General features: G+C 38.8%; 2 protein-coding genes across 10 annotated transcripts in view; one reads left to right on the top strand and one right to left on the bottom strand.

The window, feature by feature from the left end:
- Positions 1–16,294, bottom strand: part of ZNF518A (zinc finger protein 518A) — a 157,398-nt gene that overhangs the window by 71,899 nt on the left and 69,205 nt on the right. The gene's annotated exons all lie outside the window — the stretch shown is intronic.
- BLNK (B cell linker) overlaps positions 1–16,294 on the top strand; it is a 125,554-nt gene that overhangs the window by 85,867 nt on the left and 23,393 nt on the right. For 3 of the 6 annotated variants that reach the window (XM_072130014.1, XM_072130017.1, XM_072130016.1), the window contains 6 exons: positions 2,765–2,830; positions 5,458–5,514; positions 10,123–10,175; positions 10,286–10,323; positions 12,072–12,234; positions 14,097–14,302. In XM_072130014.1, coding sequence (XP_071986115.1) covers positions 2,765–2,830; positions 5,458–5,514; positions 10,123–10,175; positions 10,286–10,323; positions 12,072–12,234; positions 14,097–14,302 — 583 coding nt within the window. The remainder of the gene's footprint in view (positions 1–2,764; positions 2,831–5,457; positions 5,515–10,122; positions 10,176–10,285; positions 10,324–12,071; positions 12,235–14,096; positions 14,303–16,294) is intronic. The other 3 variants (XM_072130015.1, XM_072130019.1, XM_072130018.1) reach the window with 1 other exon arrangement.

Raw genomic sequence — 16,294 nt, 5'->3', positions numbered from 1 at the left:
ACTGTCATGAGTCACATTACGGGACCATGGTGAGCTTTGTACATGGAGCGGTAAATAAGGACTTCAGGGCGCGCTTCAATGGATCTGCATGTAGTGGCAACAGTCTGCAGAATCTCTCCATTGTGTCCTCATGTTTGAGCTGCAAACATTGATGGACAATAATAATACCGTAATAAAGAGTTTCTTATATTTTGCACACCTTCCTTACTGCATATAGGATTTCTGCCAGATGGAAAAACTAAAGTTATTTATATTCCTACTTTTAGGTTCTTTTTTATATCCGCCTTTTAGATTTGTTATTTTCTCTATTCTTTCATGGTTCAATTTCTTAAAACCTAATTTTGAAGCCAAGAATAGAACCATCTTTAGAAAAAGTGGACGGTATCATCTGTGTTTCACTTCATGATTCTTCATATTTGTTAAAGGGGTTTTCCCAATCCGTTAGTCGGACCCATCAAAGAGAATTGTAGCATGCGTTATTCTGATCCGAGTGGTGTGAAAAACTTGCCCAGCAAAGTCAATGGGTGTGTTAAAATAAAGAAATGGAAGAAACGCCAATGCCATCTGATTGCAGCCAGTTTTTTACGCACGTGTTTTGAGGAAGTAGCTTATAACTGTAAAAATCTGACACAACCTGGATGACTGCAAAAATGCATGGACAAATAGCACTAGGAAGGTAATTGATCCAAAATTGACCTGACCAAAATTTGGCAGTTCGTGGGCTACGTTATTTGTGAGGAAGACTATTTTAAAGGGGTTGTTTTTTCTTGATGGCCTTATTTTAGGATAGACCATCAACATCAAATCAGTGGGGGAGGGGGAGCAATAATTGGCACCTTCACCAAAAAGCCATGAAGCTGGAAGAAGAGGGCTCTATAGACTGTGTAGTGGCTGACCTGGGTTACTGCATTCCAGCTTCCATCTACTTAAATCCCTTGCACAAGGTCACTAAATAGTAGCCGGAGACTGCTTCTGGCATGGTTTGGTTTTGGTCCTGACAGCAGTCCTGAACAGCTTCTCACTGTAGGAGTCGGATGTTAGAAAGGGTTGAAAACAACATATAACTTGGACATGCATCTCCGTGCATTGACGGAGAAGAAGAATTGTTGGCTTGATGGATATTCCTACCTTATCCAAATTTGGAGACTTGTCTCCAGACTTATATAGGCGGTCCCCTACTTAAGAACACCCAACTTACAGACGACCCCGAGTTACAAACGGACCCCTGGATGTTAGTAATTTACTGTACTTTAGCCTTAGACTGCAATGATCAACTGTAACAGTTATCACAGGTGTCTGTGATGAAGCTTTATTATTAATCCTGATTCTTATGACAACCCAACATTTTTAAAATCCAGTTGTCACAGAGACCAACAAAAATTCTGGCTGGGTTTACAATTATAAGTATACAGTTCCGACTTACATACAAATTCAACTTAAGAACCTACAGAACCTATTTTGTACATAACCCGAGGACTGCCTGTATAATACAAATCTTTATATTGGCCAATCATGCATTGTACACAAATCTTCTCTGGCTACAAATATGGCATCTAAAACTCCTTGTTGGCTCTTTGTTAGCTAAATGTACATTGAACATAACTCAAGATTGACTATTGTTTCCTTTAGTCCAAATATCTAAGATTCTTGACCTGTGGAAGCTTCCTGGGTTTCAATATTGTAAGAGTGAAATAAAAGTAATCGGGGCCAATTAGGGGCTCAAAACGCGTCAGTCATACGTGCCATGTGTAATAAATTTGCTTATGTTGGAAGAATAACATAAGTGCTGGATTATCTTCGTCCTTCCTTGGAGAAAGTGAGGCGTAACCCATCTACTGCTCATATCATTCCATTACAACAGAATCCAAATAACAGTTTTACAATGAAAGTTATTTGTAACATAATACACATACATATTACATACTACATACCATATATACTCAAGTATAAGCCTAGTTTTTCAGCATAAAAAAATGTGCTGAAAACCCAAACTATGCTTATACTCAAGTAAAAAATATATAGGTTTTACCAGGTTTCTGTGGTAAAATTAGGCGCCTCGGCTTATACTTGGGTCGGCTTATACTCGAGTATATACAGATATTACATACAGATCCGTACATCTCTGGCAGATGATTTTTCAGACGTGTCTAGGCCAATTCATACTGAATGTTTTCAATTGCAGTTTCCAACGTAGGACTTTCTATACATTTCTTCTTATACGGTAGAACGTGTCTCCGACTGACTGATCACTTCTCTCATTTCCTCAAATATATTTCCTGCACGCTGCCAGGTGTTTGTTGTGAAGGCATCTTATATATTAATGTCTACTAGGTCTACAAGCTCCCGCGATCTTTTGTGTTAGGGGATTTTTATAGATGCAGTTTAGAAGTTATTTGGTCCGAGAACAGAGCTTGTGGCCATACACATGAGATAAGGGTGATCAATCAGGGTGATCAACCAATAATCCCACCAGTCGATAGGAGATCCAACCAGGGATCTAGAGAAGTCAACCAATTCAAATATTTGTTCATGTAAAAATTTCAATAAATTTCCAAAATTCTCTATCCAAGATCACTACCACCCTGCAACATTAAAATGGTAACTTTGCTTATATTAGTTTCAAAGTGTGTGCAGGGTGGCGCAGTGATCTATGGAAATAAGTCGACTATTGTGGTCATATTCACAACATGCCCTTGATGTTCTTGCAAGGAAGATGTAGTAATAGTTCACACAATTGATGATGCTTTTCTCTTTACTCCTTTAGGCAGCTCCAAAAAATTGTCAATGATATAAAGAAAAATGACACCGGAATTTTTCAAAAAATCAAAAGGTAAGTGATTTATATGAAACTTTAAAATTTACAGTGTTTAATGGGGTTTTCCTGGTCTAAAAAAATGATAACAATCTGTCCTTAGGATATCACAATAGAGGGGGTCAGACACCTAAACACCCCATTGATCAGCTCTTTGGCACTCCGGTAAGAGCGGTTAATCCTCAAAGAGCGGGGAGGGGGTTCGCTCATTGAACATAGTGCAACTCAGTCCCTAGAAAATGGACCTTTACTATACAGTATAATGCATGGTGGTGTGCTTGATAAGGGGGGAGGGAGCCACATTGTTCTAATCGCACCCACAGGACCCCCACTCATCATGACCTATCGTAAAATCAAGCTCGATAAACCAAGGGCACTTACTTATAGATCCCGGCACCGTGATCTTAGGTAATTTTCTTATATTTGTTGGCCTCCTTAATTCTAAATATAACTTTTGAAAGGCTCCTGGGGGGGTTACTAGAGCTTCTCTGTGTTGTAGCTTCACAGGCTGTTAGACTGTCTCACCCTTCCTACCTTCCTCCCGCTGCTTCATGTCTCACTGCAGCAGAGAAAGTTTCAGAGTTTTGGAGAGGGAAGTGCTCCTGCACAGTGTAATACCTTGTGAATCTGCAGCACAGAGGGTCTCTGGTAATACCCCCATAATTCCTTTAGGTTCATTAGCATAATAAGAAGAGTTGATTTTAGAACGCAGGAGGCCATGAATAATAAATATAAGTAGAGTACCACATTCATGGTGCCTGGATGTATGAGTAAGTGTCCCCTGTTTATCAGGTTTGATTTTGATGGTAGATTTTTGCTGAGTTTTAACTTACCCTGCTGATAAGGAGTCAGATTATTACATAATGATGTCATAGAGTGAGTAATATGGATGGAAGCAGCATCATCCTGGCCGCGTTTCCTGTTTTATCAGTTTGTCCTTTCTTTTACATTAGATTTATGTTGCAATTCACTGACCTAATCTTTATGTATCAAAGGTCATGCTGAGGGGATTATTAAAAAAAAAACAAGGGCATAGGAGCGTCGCCTGAGTAAAGTAGCAGTAGCCACATAGTGCATCCAGAGTATGTCAGGGCTGGTCCGTATTGATGTCTGGCCATATACTGAACTACAGTAATGCAAGTCGTAGTAATTAGTAGTAGTAATATTATAAAATATTATAGGGGTTATCAAGGGAATATAAGCACTCTGTGTATTGATAGCTGAGTGATGTTATTAACCATTTTTAATCATTTTTTTCTATCTCTGACCATTTTAAGATGAAAATATTACACAAGTGTTTTTATGTTTACTGTACAATATTCTATTATTTTATAAATATTTTATTTATTTATATAATATTTTGTGGCTCGATGTACTCGGGGCTACACACATCAAAGCATAAAGTTCAGCCATGATACATTTGTCTGAAAGTAGTTTTCTTTTGTCTTAGCAAAAAAAAAAATTCTAAAGTAACAAATAAAAAATGATATATTAAAAAAACAGTTTATAAGATGATGTCTGCTCTTGCTTAAACTATCTGGCATTAAAGGAAATTTACCATTTTGATTGTATGCATTGTGAACCAAACTTACCTGGTGCTGTAGCTACACTGATGCAGAAACATATCATGTTTAATCCCTGACCTGGATGGCTTTGCTCAAAAAACAATTATAAAATTCAGGACCTTGGGAAAGCTGGGTTGCATGCAGGCTGCCTATTTTAACACATTACACGGAGCTTCCTAAACTGTCCAGACAGGACTAATCAACCTGAGCTGGATGACAGCAGCTGGGGGATGGTGTAGCAATTGATTACTTCTACCTGTAAGGGACAACACAGTGATTACATCATTCTCTGGAGCAGTGCATAATTAGGGTAAGAGAAGAAGCAGCCACAGGAGCGAAAGCCTCATTATCATAATTTTATAATTGTTTTTTCAGCAAAACTACTCAGTTTAGGGGTTAAACAAGATATGTTTCTGCATCAGTGTAGCTACAGCATTCTCAAGGCATGTTTCCTTCAAAATGCATCAAAGCAAATGCTAGATTTCCTTTTAAGAATTCTAACAAACAATGTTTTAGGAAGTTGTGGTGAAGCTATAAATAATAATGCTGTGCACACAAAACACAAAGAATATATCTACTAAACCATTTCAGTAAAAGTTGTACCTATAGATACAAAATAATCTCCACTTACGCCCAACAATATCTAATGTCATTATAAAAAGAAATCAGTAAATCAAATCTCAATTCTTATTACTAAGGTCAGTTCTGTACTATATTTCTATGGTATTATTTTTTTTATTGTTTTGTGTGATTGTGTGATTTTATATTCCCTGGATCTATATGTATCATATATAATATTATAAAGATAAATAATTGTTCACAGATGTTATATTCATAATAACAACTAGGTTTTAGCCCAATTTCAGTTTAGTTTTATATATGATCCGTATAAATCTAATACTAATGAGTCCTTTTTTTGAAACAGATTTTTCCAGGAGTACTTTATGACTATTTTTGTGACTATTTTATGACTATTCTGTAATCTATAAGACCCCACTTATTGATTGCTATCTTTTACAATGTGATCATTTATCCTGCAATCTTTGGGTGTAAGCTCTATCTCTGTCCTTCAATGTTTAGGTTCCAAAATGATCAGGTGGCGTTAATTTGTAAAACTGGGAAAGATACATGGGATCGGTATGGAAATCAATCCTTGCATGCTTCAATCTGCACTTTCAATCCTTCTCTGCTTTTTTTGTTGTGTCTTTTATGTGCTTAAATAAAACCAGTACACTAAACCTTTCTATTTTAGATAAGAGGTACATGAGTAAATAGGTGGCCCCTATAGATGAGCGGATTAAAACTTCCTGTTTGAGTTGAGGGTTCAGGTGCGCCACATGTGACCCGGACATATTGCCGGATTGGCTGCCGAACAGCCAACCTGATAAATTAACGCCCCTAGCAAATAGTCATGGCTATGATTGGTCATGGGTGTTCCCTTGGCCAATCACAGCCATAGCTAGTGGCAAGGGGCATTAATTTGCCCAACATGCTGTCCGTCAGCCAATCCGTCGATATGGCTGTGCCATGCGTGCGGATTAATAAGTTTCAGTGTAAAATGAGGAGGGTTATAGTTTTTATTGGACCTCCTTACTCTTCTGTAAGGCCTCATGCACATGACCATGGGGGTGCTCTCAGGCAGCAAGCAGTTTCAAGTATATGAGCTGTAAAGGAGGAAATATTGAGAGCCATGTGATTATGAGTGGACACTAGCGAGGAAATGATATTCTTTTTATAACAAGATCTTAGGCTAATGGATAATGGCCAAGTGGGTAACATTAAAAATATAAAAGCAGAAGTCAAGGAGACTGAGGGTTGAACTGTATAAAGACATTGGGCCGAATTGATCAAAAACAGTGCAAACGGCTGTAGTGTGCAGAGGGTGCCAGATTTATGAAAAGTGGCGCACGTTCTTCATGAATCTGGTGCTCCCTGCACTGTTTCGACAGAGTGCACAAACTTTTTTTTGTGCACCTTGTACATAGAGAGTGCAACACACTTCTGTAGGACACTGCATGACAAATGTGTTGCACGGTCCGACTGTGCCCCTTTAAGTGCAGAATTTTGTGTTGCGTCAGGTATTGTGCAGTCGCAACATGTGTCCTGGACACTTCTCCAATACATGTACAAGCAGTTTACACTGAAAAGAACGTGCAAAGTCCAACAGAAAACTTTTGTTAAGCCTTTCAAAGGGGTTGTCCGAGACTTCTTAAAAAAACAAAAGATGTAGTTACCTTCCGCCACCCTCCGGGAGTCCCGTGCTGCTGTCACTCCGGTCCGTGTGCCATGTAAACAAACATGACCGCGGGAGCAGTCCTAGACTCTGGAAGCTGAATCCAGCACTGCTCCCACGGCCATGTTTGTTTACATGGTGCACGGACTTGAGCGATAGCAGTGCTGAGACTCCCGGAGGGACAACCTCTTTAATAAATACGGGCCAGTGACTGCACAATTAAAGTGTTTTTGGTTTAATGTTAATGTTGTTGGTTTAATGTTCGGGTTCAATGTATATATTTTTTTAAGAGTTAGCTAAAGGCCCATAAACATGGGATTATTATGAGGAGCTAATACTCCAAGGAGGGGTTATTCCCAGCATGTGGTCATTGTAAATGTGCCAATATTCAGCAGACAATGAAGAAATTGCTTGTTATATATTTTATGAACAATGTTCCTGTTCTTGGGCTCTGGGAAAATATGCAGTTTTCTAGGATGGGATAAGGAAAACCACTCCTCTTTTAGCTACCTTGTAAGGCAGCTCCCTTGATATCAAGCATGACCTTCAGGAAGCCTTATGACCTGAAGCGGGATTAAATATAAGAGTCCACAAGTCTACACAACGGCCTTAATTGGCAGTCTCCGTAAGGAGCAACTCTTACTTCCCAACCCTGTTCTTAGGCTCGGCTTACAAAATTATTCTGGAGCCCACCCTACAGTAATCCCTCCATTAGGTCTCCAAAATGGTATGGTTTCTGCTGAACCTCTGGGGCCCATTATTGCATAAGAGCCCTGTCTCATCGAAGGACCCTCTGATAATGTGATAGACCAGTTTGATCTGGTATTTAAAGTGGACCTTGCTCCAACTCAACAATTCATTGTTATTAAAAAAAGACCGCATTTCACAGATATAATTCCAACCTGTCTCTATCAGTCCTGGTGTTTATATTTTGGTTGTCCCTGGATACGACCATATACTCCTGAACATGGTCTGGCGGATTCCTCTCTCTTGGATAGCTTCTTTTGTACTGCAGGGGGAGAAGCAAGAGGCACAGACAGAAGCACTTTCTGTCCAGCAGCAACGTGCAGAGGAGGCCTGCCCTAAAAAGCCTACAGACAAGATAATGTCTTGATCTGAGGAGAGGGGACATAGCAGTGTGTTTCATAGGTGAAGTAGCAGAGCTGAGTGTGTCATTGTGTCTTATCCATCTCATGACTGGCCACACTGCTGAATCTTACACTGACCATCTCTAATAAGAGCAAAACGGCAGTAAAACAGAGTAAAATTGCAAAGGACCACCCACCTGACCGTAAAGAGCCTAAACCAATGGCAATGATTTCCCGAGAATGGTGAGGGCTTGAGAAAAATTTCCTGCGACTAAATATAATATAAATAATAGCTAATATGAAAAGCTATGAAAAGCTACAAGCCTCGATGGCAAAACTTCGAAAAGCATCATATAAACTGCTTGGATCTATAGATGGATGGATTTCAAAAAGTTTTGTAATATAGTCCCAGGGCTACAACACATTGGGGTCCTATGTTATAATTTAACCAAAGGCAAAATCTACATACAACTTGTCCGTCCCTCTTTTCAGTAGCACAGTGGGAATAAATTATAAATGGCCCCAAAACCAATTTTCTAGTGAAAAAAAACTGAATTTTTATATATTAATCAATTTTTTCCTAAAACGCCCCATTAGTTGAGGGACTGATGCAAGTGATGACAATCTCTGTACAGTACTGTGGTATATGCTGGTGCTATACAAGCAAAATAACTAACACAATGGATGCAGCGATGTCTCCATGTATTATACTGATCCTCTTTATACACAGGGCCAAGCTTTACTATTTCCCGGTAGCAGGATCATATTATATTGCACACAAGAGATCACAGATAATTGGCCAAGTAGTAGAAAGGAGAATTTTTTGTGAAATATTGTTCTGTTTTGGTATTTTTATTTCCAGATCTAATAAACTAGATGATGAAGACTTCCTACGAGTATATTAACAATAGCGGCTACCATGTATAACCCATACTATACAATGCTATGAAATGGTAATGACTGTCTGGTTAGTTTATTAGAAAAGATCTGAAGAACTTGTAATATCAGATAATGCATCAGGGCAAAGAACAAATAGAAAATGCCTACAGTGCAACATCTAGACTAAAACTGGATCTATGCAGAAAAAAACAAAAATCTATAGCTCTAGGTATGAATCCTGCACAAATCTCCCTTAAAGGGCATCTGCCACCAGGATGAAGGACTGTATGCAAATGAGCCTGAGGGGCTCTGGGCTCCATAGGAGTTAATGGAGCTTGGAGCCCCTCATACTCATTTGCATACAGTCCTTCATTCTGGTGGTAGATGTCCTTTAAGGTGAAAGGGTTTTCCCAGACAACTCATGGGTGGTACTTCATATAGCAGCTCCACCCCAGCTCAGTTGAGGGGGCTGAACTGCAAAATGAGTTACAACTTATTCTCCAGCTTCAATCTACCTCTCCAGTACTTTATTGTTGCATAACCAAAAAAAAAAAAACACCAAAAGATTTTTTTATTTACTTTTTTATCCAGGATCAATTTAAAAAGGACATCCCTCATGACATATTCCCATAACATTCTTCTATTGCTTTGACACAAATTTTACACCAGGGGAAGCAACTTGAGATGAAGTATTGTATAAAAATAGGATTGTACCTGTGTATGATATGTTGCAGCTCCTGAAATCTTTTACCGGTGGTGTCGAAAGTAACACTTGAGGAAGTATTCCTCTGCTCGGGGCAGACACAATGTGCAAGTAGGGCATTCAGATCCAATTTCTTTGCTCTCAGATATTCCTGTATTATTGCCTCTCTCTAAGTCTACAATATAAACTAATAAACATATCCTCATCTGTGCAATTTCTGTGGTGTTATACCAAAGGGGATATGGGAGATGACCTGGTGTGGGTGGCATGAAGTGGCCAAAAATATAAAGTTACCAGCTGTTTCTTTCCAGTGGTCTGAGCCTCGCCCATCCAGAATGTAAATTTCCTTCCTGCAGATAAGACATAGCTTTCTAATGTCCTCCCTACACAACTGTTCAGGATAGAGATCAGGATATAGCACATACAGAGCTGGTGCCTTGGACTAAGAGCTTAGATTTCACAGTCCTGCTGCTACTAACCACATACACACCTGTATAATTGCAGCTCTTACCTAACACACTGTCAGCATATCTGTTTGTAGTTAAACGGTTTATGTCTAAAAATAAGAAATTGTGGTGGTATTGTCCTGCCATGTTGCTATGTTGCAGTAGGTTACTATACTACATTTGTGACGGCAACATATTTATATAACACCACGGTTTATCTAGACCGTAATCTGCTTACTAACCGTATATTCTATGTGCTTTGCACTGTATTTAGTATGTGTATAGTATGTCTGTCATTTGACCTCTAACATATATTGTTGCTTTTTTCTAAGTTTTTTTTCCCATTACTTTCCATTCCAGTCTTTGCTGTTTTTAATGCATTATGTCTCTTTGTAGTATAACTAGCAAGACAGCCCCACCGTCTGTTCCAAAAAGAGACTACCTATCAGGTAAAAGAATACTGTCGTATTATTATTATTATTACTATTATAGTGTTCTTAGCTTTTTTTTTCTCTAGTCTTCTTCTTGGTTCCATTCTAATTATGGTCTTTACTTCTAGGTCCTTCTGTTGTAGAAGATGACTGGGTCAATGACTTTGTAAGAACCAGATTTTTTTACATTTAGAAATTAAAAATTTTAAGTAGGTAGAAACTACTTGGAAATCTAGTACATGTTTAAGCTCTATTTTTGCTAGTGTTTATCCCCCACTAATGATGAGCAGGTGTGAACCGCTATATTCAGTACAGGCGGTCCCCTACTTAAGAACACTCGACTTACATACGACCCCTAGTTACAAACGGACCTCTGGATGTTTGTAATTTATTGTACTTTAGTCCTAGGCTATAATAAACAACTGTAACAGTTATCACAGGTGTCTGTAATGAAGCTTTAGTGTTAATCCTGGCTCTAATGACAACTCAACATTTTTAAAATCCAATTGTCACAGAGACCAAAAAAAGTTCTGGCTGGGATTACAATGATAAAATATACAGATCTGACTTACATACAAATTCAACTTAAGAACAAACCTACAGACCCTATCTTGTATGTAACCCGGGGACTGCCTGTACATACCTGGATTTAGCGGTACAGATTCGACACCCAGCCGGCGGTGTTTGTACTTTTGGATCGTGTTTGGGGAAAAAGCACCAGGCTGGATGGCTGACCACTGAGCAGTCATGGGCATGGGTGTGATTGGCCAATTGGGACACGTGACTCTTCCATATAAGAGCAGGGTCATATGTCCAGACGCCATTACAGACAGGAGCAATACCAACAATTGCCCTGTCCAGGGCACCTGGATAGGGACAGGAGGCAGGATTAGGAATCGGGTGGAAATATAAAATCATTGCCCTGTTTGGGGTACTATGAAGGACTGCATTAAAGGGAAAGTAGCACTTGGGTAGTGGTGATATAAACCATTTATACCTACAGGTCGGGCATTAGTAGGCTGTAATAGGGCAGGTTTTTGTTAAACTATAAAAAGCCTCATTCTGGTGAAAAACTACTTTTAAAAATATGCCAATTAGCTTTGGGCGCTCCTGTGCACCTAACACAGACAGCCCGGCGCTTTATAATCTAGTAATTATGCACGCCTCCATTCTTTTCTCCCTCCTACCCAGAGAGCCTGAGAGCTAGTGACGTCAGATGCCGCAATGTACACCGCGCATGTGCGATGACGGTGACATAATCCGGCTCTTGGAAAGTCTTACATACGTGTGGTATACATCACTATCTGGATCCTTCTTGTTCAATTTCTGGGTGGGAAGATTGAACATGTGGCTAGAGTTTGCCCTCTATGCCTTGCAGGTGATGCCCTGCTGCTAGAGCACGTGTTCAGCACCGCTGGGGTGTCATCACCGATAAGAGGATTCGGCTATCTACAGCCAACGTGGACATCCTTGCATTCATATGGATGAACAAGGCATGGATCCCAACAGACTTTGCTGTTCTAGCATCTGAATATGTTGATAGAATCTTACCTGAATCTTAACTTGATTTTGTCATATTCCGCATTAACGGAATTTAAACTTGAAATTTAAAACAAAGAAACATTAGGAAATATTAAAGTTTTTAGTAATTTTCCCATCACTAGGCATATTTTATAGTGTTGATAACTACGCACATTTTCTTGAGATTTTCTCTAGGGGTTATTTTATAAATCCTTATTTAGTAAAATGATCAGGAAATTATTTGTAAATGCCTAAAAATGTATTTTCTGCCGATCTGGATAGTCCTGCTTGGAAGTTCTAACGCTAAAAACAATAAATAGCTGGATATATAGTTGCAGTTGTTTTACAATTATTTTTTAATTTAAAATGTTATTTTCTATATTATTATCACAGGATAGTGACCGGGACAGTGACTATGATCGTCCAGATGAGCATTCTGATACAGAACATTATGTGGTCCCTTTAGATGATGGAGATGACAGCTATGAACCTCCCCCAAATGACAATCGCGTGTCACCATCATTTAAGACTGTAGTGGGGAACAATGGATATGCAGGTATTATCAGTGATTTGAAGGCTTGAGGTTACTTTTTATATCACAAAATGTATCTCTTTTTATGTTTATGGGAAAAGATCCTACAAAGAAGTAACAAATCCCTTCCTAATAAACTTTCACCCATGTAGTCTCTTTCCTAGTCCCCAAACAAGATTAGTTTAATGTCACTCATACATCATGTTATGCTCTGGGGTTGGATAAACCCTTTAAATCCTTAAAGGGATTGGCCACTTAACCTCAAATTTTGTTGTAATGTGTGGGGGGTTGGATATTAGGTAATTTACCAATATACATCTATTAATAGTTCATGAGATAAAAGACAGGAGGCTTCACTTTACATATCAAGAAAGTGGTGCAGAACTATTACTAGATGTATATTGGTTAATTCCCTAATATCCTGCCCCCCACACTTACACACTTACACACAATGAATGACCCCATTAATTAAAAAATAATTTTTGGCATTCATTAAAAAATAATTATTTCAATTTTGCTTTCACATTTTTGCAGTTGTAATTATTTTGGTTGTTTATTGATGTGGCAAAAGGATTCCTTATTTTTTAAGAACTTACTGCACTTTGGGTGTACAGATGAACAACATCGGTTGTAAAGTAATACCTTTTTTAGATTTTTGGATTTTTTTTTTTTTTTGCCACATCTTTTTTTATGTTGCTATTTATGTTTACTGCATTAAATTGTTATTTAACACAGGGAGATTTATCATAAGTATCTTAGAGCTTAACTGTTCTAGTTGTTCATGGCAACCAATTAGAGCTGTGCTTTCATTTTCCCACAGCTGTTAATAAAATTAAAGCTGAGCTCTCATTGATTTCCATGGGCAACTAGTACAGTTTTACCTATATCTCCCCCATAACGTATTAGCATTTTCCTGTTTGCATTGCATACTGAGATGTTCCTGTGGTAATATGCTGAGACATCATGGGATTGATAGCAAGGCAAGCACTTAGAAAAAGATAAAAATCACTATTGTGTGTGATAAGAGAAAACGGGGTAAGACTGCAGAAAAATAAGTAAAATTAATTTAAATTAATTGAAGAGTTTGAAAGACAATAAGGTGCGTCATGCAGTGATGGAAAATAAGGGCTGCTTTAAAAGGAACCTGTCATCAGAAATTGGCCTAATAAACCACTAGTCATATGTTGTGGAGCAGCTTCCAGATGATGTTTCTTTCATAGTCAGGTGAGGTGGCATCATCCAGAAAATGGAGATGTTACTTGGTTTTATGAAGTCAAGAAGGCAGAGAGTTTAACACTGAAGGCAAGTTTTCCCTGCCTTAGAACCACCCCTTCACTGTAATATCATGGTCCTGCATTCATAATTTAGCACATCTTCTGAAGTCCGGCAAAGTGGCGTAACTAGGAGAGGCAGGGCCCCCTAGCAGGCTACTGGGTCCCCTACTTAAGAACACCCAACTAAGACCGCTAGTTACAAACCAACTTCTGGATGTTGGTAATTTACTGTACTTTAGCCTTAGGCTACAATAAACAGCTATAACAGTTATCACAGGTGTCTGCATGAAGATTTATTATTAATCCTGGTTCTTATGACAACCCAACACTTTTAAATTCCAATTGTCACGGAGACCAAAAATATTTTGCCTGGGGTTACAATTATAAATATACAGTTGCGACTTGCATACAAATTTAACTTAAGTACAAACGTACGGAATCTATCTTGTACATAACCCGGGGACAGCCTGTATACTAATATAATCGGGTTCTATTACTGATAATGGTTCTGTGCTGTGTTATTCTGAGCATGGTTTACTTTGTAGAGGTTTTTCTATTGTGCATTTTAGTCATTTTATATCAATAACATATTTTTACCTTTTCCCTCAACAGATAAACAAAAACCAGAACCAATGAACTTGCATATGAGGCAACCACCGGAGCCCCTCCCGAAGCCACCAGTTACAAGCAATCGATTACAAGCAGCGAAGAAACCATTGCCTAAGCCAATGCCAGCTCCCAGACCTCAGCCTGCAGCCTCACCCTCACCAATGTTCAGGAAGACCGCAAGCCTACCACAACCAGACTGTGATGATGAGGTGAGATTATTAGAGAATAAGGTTTTAGTGATGCTCCATCTGTTACATAGTGTGGCTTAACCCCTTCGTGACTGAGGGTCATTGATGCCTGAATGTCCAGGTCAATTTTTGCAGTTCTGCTATGCGCTTCTTTAAATGACGATATCCTTAGAAGCTTTACATATCAAAACCACTTTTACTTGTTTTTTTTTTTTTACTTGATAGGATAGCTTTATTCATTACATTTAGTTTAATAGTTTTATTAATTAACTATATATTTTTTAATAAAATTAGCAAATAAATAAATGAACTGAAAATGTGATTGTCATTTTTCCGATTTTAGGTTTTTATTAATAAGTAGTAAAACTTTTACCAAAATATGTTATAAATATGTACAGCATCATTCCATCACCCTTTCACAAAGTACAGCTACAGAGGGTACATGTACTTCTACAATTCTGAAAACTGAAAGCTGATTTTCTCCTGCGGCTCCTTCTACTTCTGCCTTCAGCTGACCGTCTGGAGGGGGCACATTCCAATTGCCTATATCTCCTGAACCCTGGCACCTATAAACACAATTACAGAAGAATCTTTAATGTGATATATCTGAGTTGTGTATGGATGCTGCACAGAACCAGAAGCATCTTGCCACGAAACACGTTAGGCACTATCCACAGGATAGTGCCTAACTTGTTAATTGATGGGGGTCTCAGTGATGTGACCCACAGAACACGAGAACAGGGTTCTGATGGGGTTTGATGTACCCCAGTCTGACCCCTCATCACTCCCAGAGATGACCGGAGTAGCCGCTCGCGCATGGTCAGACTACCCTGTTAATCCCTATAGAGTTGACAGAGATATCCAAGCATGGGGCAGTCCAACCATGCGCGACCGGATGCCCCAGTAATTTAAGGGTCCGACTGGGGTACCTCAGACCCCATTGGAACCCCGTTCTCATGATCCGTGCCGGTCCTATCACTAAAACCCCCACCGTTCAGCAAGTTATGATCAGCAAATTAGTGGAAAACCCATTTAAAGTTGCAATCAAAACTTTCAGAAGTAGAAAGCTTTATATAAAACTCTAATTTTTTACTACAACTAAGAGTGCATGTCTCTGGTTCTGTGAAGCATCCCTACACAATTCCAATATCTCCTGTTTAATATGACACCAAAATTTGTGTTTCAGAGTTCAGGAGATATAGCTGTTTGAAGTCATGACATCTATAAACATCCTTTCTGCACGGGTATGTGCAAATAGGACGTATATATACAGTAGCCGTATGGCAGCTGTGAAGGAGTTAAAGAAGATATAGATCCAGAATCTGAGTTAGGCTCACTTGTTTCAGTGTGGGAATTTAGGCTCCTAGGCTACACCTCATTCCCAATTAGGTTATTCATTCCTGATCCAACTGGTTTTCTAGGGCATGACATCTAATTAATGACATGACAGTACTTTGTGCTCATTAATGGATTTTTCACATTTCCAAATGTATTTGTATTTGCAATTGAAACTGGTTGTCTAGGATTAAAAAAAGCTACATATGGCTTATCTTATACTTACCTCCTCTAGGGCTCCCATCCACCCGCATGGGGAATGTGAGTGCCGGAGAAAGTATAAGATGTTTATTATTACAATAGCCCCCCCCCACATTTTTTCATAAATTTGAAAACAAGGAGGTTTGCCCTCACCTCTTCCTCCATCCTTTCCCCAGGTGGTTTAATACTAAGCACCTATCCTCTAGTTAGGTCATCGTCATACAGTTGGTCGGGGTCCAACATCAGCTGCCCCAGAAACCTATTTATTTTTTTATTTGCCTTTATTTTTTATTTGGTCTTTTTATTTCTCTTAGTTTTGAAATAATTTAAGTTATAAGTTACCAGTATAAGTGTTTTATGTTAGGGGGGAAAAAGCTTAACATGACAGGCCCTTTAATAAATAAGTATGTAATGTTCTGTTCTGCTGTTTTTATGGTATTTTTTTTAAACTACTCATAAGCCATGTGGCTTTAAAAA

This window comes from Engystomops pustulosus, chromosome 11 (genome assembly GCF_040894005.1).
Source record: "Engystomops pustulosus chromosome 11, aEngPut4.maternal, whole genome shotgun sequence".
Taxonomy (NCBI): domain Eukaryota; kingdom Metazoa; phylum Chordata; class Amphibia; order Anura; family Leptodactylidae; genus Engystomops; species Engystomops pustulosus.
Note: the sequence above shows the minus strand (reverse complement) of the source record. Positions and strands in the feature narration are given on the sequence as shown.